Source organism: Symphalangus syndactylus, chromosome 11, assembly GCF_028878055.3.
Source record: "Symphalangus syndactylus isolate Jambi chromosome 11, NHGRI_mSymSyn1-v2.1_pri, whole genome shotgun sequence".
Classification (NCBI taxonomy): Eukaryota; Metazoa; Chordata; class Mammalia; order Primates; family Hylobatidae; genus Symphalangus; species Symphalangus syndactylus.
The window spans coordinates 62,478,749-62,489,798 of record NC_072433.2 but is presented as its reverse complement, the minus strand read 5'-3'; the positions used below and the strand labels follow the sequence as shown (position 1 = coordinate 62,489,798).

At 46.3% G+C, this 11,050-nt stretch overlaps 1 protein-coding gene across 2 annotated transcripts in view; it reads right to left on the bottom strand.

The window, feature by feature from the left end:
* DNAH3 (dynein axonemal heavy chain 3) overlaps window positions 1–11,050 on the bottom strand; it is a 225,107-nt gene that overhangs the window by 34,523 nt on the left and 179,534 nt on the right. For both annotated transcript variants that reach the window (XM_055233091.2, XM_055233092.1), the window contains exons 51-52: window positions 7,528–7,710; window positions 2,237–2,435 (exon numbers count right to left, since the gene is read on the bottom strand). In XM_055233091.2, the coding sequence (XP_055089066.1) occupies window positions 2,237–2,435; window positions 7,528–7,710 (382 nt within the window). The remainder of the gene's footprint in view (window positions 1–2,236; window positions 2,436–7,527; window positions 7,711–11,050) is intronic.

Genomic DNA, 11,050 nt, shown 5'->3' with positions numbered 1-11,050 from the left:
CTGTAAGTTTTCAATTATTTTCTACCATCTACCTCTCCCTCAAAGCGGTAACCTTCTTCTGTTTTCTAGAACCTGGCACACTGCCTGGTACTTAGTTATCAATAAATATGGGTTGAATGAATAGTACCCCATTATCTTATTCATGGATGGAAAAGGCAGCAGGAGCCACAGCCCGTGGGGATGAGTTTCAAATATCCTTCCCTAGTCTGGGAGGTGGGTTGGATGGAGCCCAATCAGTCCTCCCTTTGATGAACCGTGTGAGTGAGGCAAAGTTCTTGTGAGAATGAAGGAGGCTGGAAGAAGCAGCTTGCAGGCTTCCACCTATACAGATGACTACCCGTGGCCTGCCCAGACACAAAACCAGGCCCTTATTCCCCTTAGCACCCGTCATGCTGACTAACAACTAATCAAGTGAGTCTCATTCCCATCCTGGAACAATGCTCCTTCTGTTGACACATTGGAAAAAATTCGGGAAGCTTTTTGGCCCATGGTACTTGCCAAGCTCAGGCTCATCAAAAAAGTTATACTCTGAGAAATCACACTGAGTACAGCAGGTCAAACGTGTCCCATTCCTAATTACAAGAGCAGAAATTGGCCAAATATTTCCCATGAAGGTTTTTGTTGGCATTCTAGAAAATGATCTGCTTCATTTAAATTCAAGGTACCCCGAACTAACTCAATTGCTCTTTTGCTCCATCTCAATATACTCACTCAATTCCATGGTTTGGGTGAATAATAGGCATAATTTGCTTTAATTTTAATTTAATGATGGGTTCTGTGCTGATCATCAGTGATCCAAGATGAGAAGTGACATTCATGACCTGGCTGTGCTTTATGTATCTCAGCAGGTCTCAACCCCAGCTGCAGGGGGAGCTTAAAAAAAAAATCCTAATGCTCAGGCTGCATCCCAGACCAATGGAATGAGACTCTCTAGGAGTGGGGCACAGACTTCTGCTTTTTTTTTGAGACGGAGTTTTGTTCTTATTGCCCAGGCTGGAGTGCAATGGCGTGGTCTCTGCTCACTGCAACTTCTGCCTCCCGGATTCAAGCAATTCTCCTGCCTCAGCCTTCCATGTAGCTGGGATTACAGGCACACACCACCATGTCCAGCTAATTTTTTTTTTTTTTTTTTTTTTGGTATTTTTAGTAGAGATGGGATTTCACCATGTTGGCCAGGCTGGTCTCGAACTCCTGACCTCAGGTGATCCACCCATTTTAGCCTCCCAAAGTGCTGGGATTACAGGAGTGACCCACCACAACTGGCCGACTTCTGCATTCTTTAAGCTCTCCAGGTGATTCTAGGGTGCAGCCAGGGTGCAGAAGTACTATCTAGCTCATCTTTGCTCAAGGCCAACTTATTATACCTCAGCTACTTCCCTGAAGGATGCTCTTGTAAAGTCTGCTCTTTGCTTGGCTATTCCTGATGAGCTTTGCATCTGTGTGTGTGTGTGTTTCCCTGTCTCTGTCTTTCTCCCGATTTCCTCCTGGTCCTCCTGTCCCTTTGGGTGCATATGCGTGTGCATGCCTGTATGTATGCATGTCTGCATGTGTGTGCATGCATCTGTGTGAGTGCATGTCTGTGTGTGCATGTTTGTGCATGCATGTGTGTTCATGCATGGCTCTGTGTATGCATGTGTGTGCATGCATGTCTATATGTGCATGCACGTGTGTGCATGTCTCTGTGTGTGCATGCATGTGTGTGCATGTCTGTGTGTGCGCGCATGCGTGTGCATGTCATTGTGTGTGTGCATGCATGCATGTGTGTATAGATGTCTGGGTCTCCGTTTATTTCTCAGTCTCTTTCTCTCTGTTCCTTTCTGTCTCTGTCTCATTCTTTTCCTTTCCCTAACTCCCTTTCTCTGCTCTCTCTGTTTCTCTCTCTCTGTAGCTCTCTTGGTCACCCACACATGACTGTGTTTGTTCCACAGCAGGCCTTTTGTCTACCTGACCTTCATTTTTGTAATGACTTGCAGGGAGAGGCCTTGACTAAGCTCAGCTCCACCTACAGATACCTGCATTTTTCCCAACTGACTGAGAGGGCGGAGGCTGCTGGAGAAGCCTGAGAGAGGCCTTGGGTGCACACACACACAGCCTGGTTCCTTTCTTAATTCCTCCAAACTCAGTGATCTTGCCTGCACGCCTGGAGTCGACTTGGGGATGCAGTGGGTTGCTGGCACCCCACTGCCAGGAAAGAGCAGCCTGTGCAGGCATCTGGGTGGGGTGGGGTGGGGGTTACCGGAGCCACCGGGGTCTGGCTTCCTCTCTGGCTTCATCCCTTTCATGACGCAGATGCTCTCCATGACCAGTTTGACAGGGCCTGGTGGGTTCTGCATCGACTTCACCAGCGAGATGTCGGCTGGGTTCAGGGTGTCCAGAGCAGCTAGTGCAGCCTCGAGTGCAGGCATTGCCTCAGCTAGGTCCCCCTCACATTCGTTCTGTGGGCAGCATGAAGACAAAGGAGATGAGTGCCCAGGGCCTGGCACACTGGGGAAGAAGCAGAGCTCCACTCCTACATCAGGAAGCAGGAAGAGGTGCTTCCTCTTCCTCTTCCAGATCCCCTTTAACACGGTGCCTGCCCCTGGAGCTGGACAATGGCTCTGACCACTAACCAGCAGCCGGAACACATGCATGGCCTTTTGGGGCTATGGTCTGGATGTCCCGAACATCTGAGCATTCAACTTATTTGCTTTTTTGGCCAGGCACAGTAGCTCATGCCTGTAATCCCAGCACTTTGGGAGTCCAACGCGGTGGATCACTTGAGGTCAGGAGTTCGAGACCAGCCTGGCCAACATGGCAAAACCCTATCTCTACTAAAAATACAAAAATTAGCCGGGCGTGGTGGCGGGCGCTTGTAATCTCAGCTACTCAGGAGGCTGAGGTAGAAGAATTGCCTGAACTGGTGAGGCGGAGGTTGCAGTGAGCTGAGATTTTGCCATTGCACTCCAGCCTGGCCAACAAGAATGAAACTGTCTAAAAACAAAAACAAAAACAAAAGCAAAACAAAAATCTCACATAGGCGTTGTTACCACATTTGTTTCTATGCTAAAAACATAATAATTTAAAATTGCCCCTGAGTCTTAGCATGAAAAGAGCAATCGGATTGTTTGAGAGGTATGGAGTTCAGTGCAATGTGATGAAATGTAATCAGATCGCAGTAATTTTGGCATCATCGATCATCCTCATTAGGGGGGAAATAAATAATTGGAAAGAATTGACCAATGTAAGCAAACCATTGCACTTGTGAATCAAGTGTTGGTGACCTGATTCTTGCTCTTCCAGTCTTTGTCTTCCCAGTATGGATTTCTTTTCTTTTCTTTTCTCTATTCTTTTCTTTTCTTTCTTTCTTTTCTTTTTTTTTTTTTTTTGAGACAGAGTCTCGCTCTATCATCCAGGCTGGACTGTAGCAGCGGTGCGATCTCGGCTCACTGCAACTTCTGCTTCCCGTGTTCAAGCGATTCTCGCACTTCAGGCTCCCGAGTAGCTGGGACTGCAGGCACCCGCCACCAGATCTGACTAATTTTTGTATTTTTAGTATAGATGGGGTTTCACCATGTTGGTCAGACTGGTCTCGAACTCCTGACCTCAGGTGATCCGCCTGCCTCGGCCTCCCAAACTGCTGGGATTACAAGCATGAGCCTCTGTGCCCAGCCATACTTCTGAGTTTCTAACAAATCACTTTTTTTTTCTTTTTTGGTAAAGAGCAGAGAACTAACTTTGTCTCCATATAAAGAAACACTAAAATTTATGTTTCTTAAAGCCAAATTAGGATCAAACAGAAACTCCTAATATGGATTTCATTTGCATTCCTACTGTGCATTCGGTACCCTACTGGGCACTGTTCCATCTTGTGTCATTTCTGGGAGTGTGAGGAGATTAGAGAAAATTAGCAACTCCTCCTGGGCAGGAGGGCCACATCCCTGAAAGGTCCAGGAAGGGATTCCAGTCCACACAAAAGCCTCAGGAAAGCTGCACATCAGACACCGGTTTCTTCTCCCTGGGTAGTTTCTTCCACTTCCTGACTCATTCCAGGATGTCACTCCCTGGAGGAGGGATGGGATGGCAGAGCATTGAGCCTCACCCTTTGCACTGAAACTTGATGTGGCAGTTATTGCCTGGGAGTGGGTGTAGTGGGGCGTCCTGGGTCACCGCCTTACAAACCTTGTGCCATCGCCATCACTCACCTCCCTCCTGCTCCAGCAAGTCCCTGTTTGGCCTGACATTACAGAGCAGAATTCTGGCTGTGCTGTTTTCCTTCCCTCTGCGACCCACATGTGGAGAGGGGCTAGCCTTGGTCCCATAGGCAAGTCCCCTTGGTATAGAGCAAAGAATGGCAGTTTTGGAGAATCACTAATATAGACCCTTACGCTCTGGCACAGGCTACAAATATTACATGTTTTCCTCTTAGTACCCCCATTTTCTAGTTGAAGAAACTGAAGCTAGGAAAGGAGAGAGCAAAAATTGAGCCCTGATGTACCTGATTCTAGCACAGAACCATGAAAGAGTTGCCAATTCATGCACCTCAGGGGGCCAGGCCAGTGAGTGTGAGTGGGTGGGGCTGAGGCTTTGGTGAGTTGGAACACACAGGGGCAGCATCTATTTAATACGGATGATGAGTGCAACCCGGGAGGGCAGCTCCGATGTTGCCAGGTTGCCTGATGTTTTCCAAAGAAAAGCTGAAAATTCAGAATTGTTACTTGAAATCTCCTGATTTTTTTCTTTTTTTTTTTTTTTGAGATAAGATCTTACTCCGTTGTCCAGGCTAGAGTGCAGTGGTGGGATCATAGCTCACTGCAGCTCCTGGAATCAAGTGATCCTCCTGTCTCAGGCTCCTGAGTAGCTAAGACTGCAGGTGTGCTCCATTGCACCTGGCCAATTTTTTTCTTTTTAGTTTTTTGTAGAGAAGAGTTTTCGCTATTGTTACTCGGGCTGGTCTGAAATTCCTCCTTGCCTCAAGCCATCCGCCTGCCTCAGCCTCCCAAAGCACTGGGATTAAAGGCATGACCCACCATGGCTGGCCCACTATCACTGATGGTTTCCATTCACCTCTTGTCTGTTCTACTAGGACTACAAGTGAAAAAGCATCTGTAATTCAGGGTATTCATTATGTGACTCTGACAGGGATCAGACCCACCCAGGGGATCTCCCACAGGCCAGGTCTCAGGACTCAGTGGAGAAAAGCCAAACAAAAAGGCCTGCCCTTCTGAGACAATGCCTCATGACTTTTTTTTTTTTTTTTTGTCACTCAGGCTGGAGTGCAGTGGCATGATGTTGGCTCACTGTAACCTCTGCCTCCCAGGTTCAAGTGATTCTTGTGCTTGGGCCTCCTGAATAGCTGGGATTACAGGTGCCCACCACCACGCCCGGCTAATTTTTATACTTTTAGTAGAGACAGGGTTTCACCATACTGGCCAGGCCGGTCTCCAACTCCTGACCTCAAGTGATCCACCTGCCTCAGCCTCCTAAAGTGCTGGGATTACAGGCGTGAGCCACCGCGCCCGGCTGCCATAACCTATTTATGATAGAATACAGACATAGGCTGCTTTTTGGTTAAGCCCTTGTTTGAAGAATGGTTGAGAGAATTTTCTGTTAAGTGGGGGCATAGGTCCAAGTATGTTAAGGTAGGTGCCATGAACCTTGGCTTCTAATCCCACTAACTAACCATGCAGCTCTGGAAAATCAATTTACCACTGAACCTCAATGCTGTCAACTCTCATATGCCCATGTCTGTCATTCTTTTTGTTTTTCTTTTTCTTTTCTTTTTTTTTTTTTGAGATAAGGTCTCACTCTGTTGTTGAGGCTGGAGTGCATCGGTGCGATCTCGACTCACTGTAACCTCTGCCTCTCGGGTTCAAGAAATTCTCCCACCTCAGCCTCCTGAGTAGCTGGGATCACAAGCATGCACCACCACGCCCAGCTAATTTTTGTATTCTTAGTAGAGATAAGGTTTTGTCATGTTGGCCAGGCTGTTCTCGAACACCTGACCTCAAGTGATCTGCCCACCTTGGCCTCCTGAAGTACTGGGATTACAGGCATGAGCCACCTTGCCTGACCAGATCTGTCATTCTGAAGTCTCAAAGTAATGCTCAAATGTAACCATGTACTTCAAAGTGCTTTGTGAAATATACAACATCACATCAGTGCTAATAGAAGACGTAGATTTTCTTCTACTATCTGAATGTAGGTCAAGCCCTTACCAGGACTATTTCCTCTCTGGCACAAGAATCACCTTCAAGCAGGTTTCCTCTAGGTTCAACATTCTGTCATTCAACAAATATTTATTCCTCGCCTACAACACACCAGGCATAATTGAGCAAAAATACGATGGAAGCTAAGGAAACAGCCATGTAGATATCAAAAGGAAGGGCATTCTGTATAGAGGGAACAGCCAGTTCAAAGGCTCTGGGGTGGGAGTGCGGCTTATGATTATTTAATGAATAGCTAGGAGACCAACATGGCCAGAGTACAGGGAATGAAGGAAAAGTGGTAAAAGATGAGGTCAAAAATATTGAGTCTTTTTGTTTGTTTGTTTGTTTGTTTTAGAGACTGGGTCTTGCTGTCACCCAGGCTGGAGTGCAGTGGTGCTACCTGGACCCACTGTAGCCTCGACCTCCTGGTCTCAGGACCCTCCCACCTCAGTCTCCTGAGTAGCTGGGACCATAGGTGTATGCCACCACAGCTGGCTAATTTTTTTTACATTTTTTGTAGAGATGGGGTTTGCCATGTTGCCCAGGCTGGTATTGAACTTGGCTGGTCTTGAACTCCAGGACTCAAGCAATCCACCCACCTCAGCCTCCCAAAGTACTGGGATTACAGGCATGAGCCACTGCACCTGGCCACCCTTTTGTTTTGTTTTGTTTTGTTTTTTAGACAACATAGGGTCTTGGTCAGCTACTCGGGAGGCTGAGGCAGGAGAATCACTTTAGTCCAAGTGTTCAAGGCTGCAGTGAGCTATGCATTGCAGCGGCACCTTTGTCTCCCAAAGCTCTGGGATCACAGGTGTGAGCCACCACACCTGCCCATATGTTGGGTCTTAATGCTTCCTGGTTTCAGCCATGTTTCAGAACAACTTGCTTCATCACTTATCAGCTATATGATGCTGGGAGAGTCGCCTACCCCTTATTATTATTATTATTATTTTTTAGACGGAGTTTCACTCTTGTCGCCCAGGCTGGAGTGCAGTGGTGCAATCTCGGCTCACTGCGACCTCCGCCTCCCAGGTTCAAGCAATTCCCCTGCCTCAGCTTTTTGAGTAGCTGGGATTACAGATGCACGCCACCACACCTGGCTAATTTTTTTTTTTTTTTCAGTAGAAATGAGGTTTCACCATGTTGGTCAGGCTGGTCTTGAATGCCTAATCTCAGGTGATCCACCTCTCTTGGTCTCCCAAAGTGCTGGGATTACAGCTGTGAGCCACCATGCCCAGCCTTGCCTACTCTTTCTGAGCCTCACTTTTCTCATCTGTAAGATGGGCATAACCATGCTCATTGGGCAGCACGAGTTCCCTCCCTTTCTTCTCGGTCTTTCTACCTTGATTCCTTGGGCAATGGCAGCAGCAGCATTGGCTTCTTTTTCATCTGCCTGCACCAGAAGTTTCTTTGCATCAGCTTCTCTTGTCTCCGCTTCAATTTTCACCATCATCTTGGCAGTTTCCTCAGAGGTGAGGATGAGTTGAGGTTGAAGAGCTGTCAGTTCTCTTTGCATGACCGCTACCTAGCAAGGAGAGAGGTGGGAGAAATCCAGGGTCAGCACTGAAAATGGCAAAGCAGACAAGAGTTGAAACGATTCTCCAACCTATGACATAAGCAGAAAATATGTACTAATGATTTTGACATGGTCCTGGGTACAGATTTGTTTCCTAGTGATTATCTCATAGGTTTTTCAACACAATTATTGAGTTTACACTCTACGTTGTGGTTATCAAGCACTGTGCTAGGCACTAGACATATAATTGTAAACTAAAAAAAATTTTTTTTATAATTATATAATAATGTACATTAGGAGTGCTAGAAATAGAAATAAATTTTTTTCTTATTTTTCTTATTATTATACTTTAAGTTTTAGGGTACATGTGCACAATGTGCAGGTTTGTTACATACGTATCCATGTGCCATGTTGGTGTGCTGCACCCATTAACTCGTCATTTAGCATTAGGTATATCTCCTAATGCTGTCCCTGCCCCCCCCGCCTACACCATGGAATACTATGCAGCCATAAAAAATGATGAGTTCATTGTCCTTTGTAGGGACATGGATGAAACTGGAAACCATCATTCTCAGTAAACTATCGCAAGGACAAAAAACCAAACACCGCATGTTCTCACTCATAGGTGGGAATTGAACAATGAGAATTAAAAAATTTTTTAAAAACCGTTTCCTCCCTCACGGAGTCTATATTATAGTGTTGGGGGTAATGGGAGAGAGACAGAGCAAAAGCAAGTTAAGACTTTTTTTTTTTTTTTTGACAGAGTCTCTCTCTGTCACCCAGGCTGGAGTGCAGTGGCACGATCTTGGCTCACTGCAACCTCTGACTCCCCGGTTCAAGCAATTCTCCTGTCTCAGCCTCCCAAGTAGCTGGGACTACAGTCACACACCACCACGCCTGGCTAATTTTTATATTTTTAGTAGAGACGGAGTTTCACCATGTTGGTTAAGCTGGTCTAGAACTCCTGACCTCAGGTGATCCACCCGCCTCAGCCTCCCAAAGTGCTGGGATTACAGGCATGAGCCACCGTGCCCGGCCAAGAAATTTGTTTTTTAACTACCTTTTTTTTCTTGGCTTGTAATCCCAGCAATTTGGGAAGTAGAGTGGGAGAATTGCTTGAGCCCAGAAGTTCAAGACCAGCCTGGGAAACATAGTGAGAACTGGTCTCTACAAATTTTTTTTAAGTTAAAATTGTTTTTTCTTTTTTTGAGATGAAGTCTCACTCTATCACCCAGGCTGGAGTACAGTGGTGAGATCTCAGCTCACTGCAACCTCTGCCTCCTGGGTTCAAGCAATTCTCCCGCCTCAGCCTCCCATGTAGCTGGGATTACAGGCATGTGCTACCACACCCAGCTCATTTTTGTATTTTTAGTAGAGATGGGGTTTCACCATGTTGGCCAGACTGGTCTTGAATTCCTGACCTCAGGTGATCCCCCTGCCTTGGCCTCCCAAAGTTCTGGGATTACAGGCATGAGCCACTGTGCCCAGACAAAATAATTTTTTAAAGCTACATTTTTTTAAAGGCTATGAAGAAAAAACACAGCTGGCATAGAAGATATTTTAAGGCTACTTTTTCCAATGGTACTGTGGACTAAATGTTTGTATCCTCCTCAGATTTATATGTTGAAGCCTAATCCCCAATTTGATGATAATTATAGGCGAGGTCTTTGAAGGTAATTAGAGTTAGAAGAGGTCGTAAGGGTAAAGCCCACATGATGGGGTAAATGCCCTTATATAATAAAAAGAGGAAGCCATGTGAGATCTGTCTCTTCCCACTATGTGAGGACACAGCAAGATGGCAGCTGTCTGCAAACCAGGAAAAGAGCCCCCACCAGACACTGGATCTGCTAGTGTCTTGATCTTGAACTTCCCAGCCTCCAGAACTATGAGAAATAAGTAAACGTTTGTTGTTGAAGCCACCCAGTTTAGGATATTTTGCTATGGCAGCCCAAGCTGACTAAGACAAACAGTCTGATGCTCTATAAAACATTCCTGCCAAGTAGTTTTCTGGTCTCTGAACTCCTCTAATAATGGGGAGCTCACCACCTCTCATGAGGGTTGTGCCATTTTTCAGACAATTAAACCCATTAGGCCGGGCTCAGTGGCTCACACCTGCAATCCCAGCACTTTGGGAGGCTGAAGTGGGCAGATCACTTGAGGTCAGGAGTTCGTGACCAGCCTGACCAACATGGAGAAACCCTGTCCCTACTAAAAACATAAAAATTAGCCAGGAGTGGTGGCACGTGCCTGTAATCCCAGCTACTAGGGAGACTGAGGCAGGAGAATTGCTTGAATGCGGGAGGTGGAGGTTGCAGTGAGTCGAGATTGTGCCACTGTACTCCAGCCTGGGTGATGGAATGAGACTCTGTCAAAAACAAAAACAAAAACAAAAACAAACAAAAAAAACCCAATAGCTTTTCCTGATGCAGAGCTAGAATTTACCCCCCTGAGGCTTTCACTCACTGGTCGTGATCCTGCCTTTTAAGGCAGCTCAGACAAACAGGGTTCGGTTTCATGTATTTAGAGAGAGTTTTCATGACCTTGAACCCAATGCCCCTAGTGAGCCTGTGTGAGACCAGAAGCACAGCAGGCTGGCCTGGTTAGGAACATAGATTTTGGAGTCATGGAGATCTAAGTTTCAGTTCTGGCCTGACCACTCACCAGGCTGTGTGATCATGGGCGAGTCACCTGGCCTCTCTGTGTCCTGGTTTCTTTGTGTATCACATGGAGATGATAACAATACTTTCTTCATACACAGCACTAGGGATGCGGTAGGACCCAAGAAATGTTAACTGGTGCAATTATTTTATTTTCTGGTCTAGACTGTCTTAGGTCCTTTTGCTGTTCCTCAGACATGACCGACCTCACCCTTGCTGGACAGACTTCAGTTTCAACATCTCTAAAAACCAACCACTCACATCCCCAGGAACAGAGCAACAGAGGCCATTTCCAATGTTCTCTCCCATCCCTGCATTGCAGTGTTTGTGGGTTTGCTGTATACAGAGCCAAGCTCTGTAAATCAATCAATGGTCTTAGGTCTTTATTGGGGCTGAAAATCCATCTCCTAGTACAGCTTTCATTTTAGATAATTTTTCAGGTGGCTCTAAGAACAAATTAATTAATAACTCATGTGCCAGGCATTTTGCTAAGGGCTGCAGTGTGTCAGCTTACTTCATTTTCATAACAGCCCTATACAGTGAAAACTGCTACCACTTATTTTTTTCTTCTTTTTTAAAGAGACAAGGTAGCCAGGCACAGTGGCTCATGCCTGTAATCCCAGCACTTTGGGAGGCCGAGGTGGGCAGATCACCTGAGGTCAGGAGTTCGAGACCAGACTGGCCAACATGGC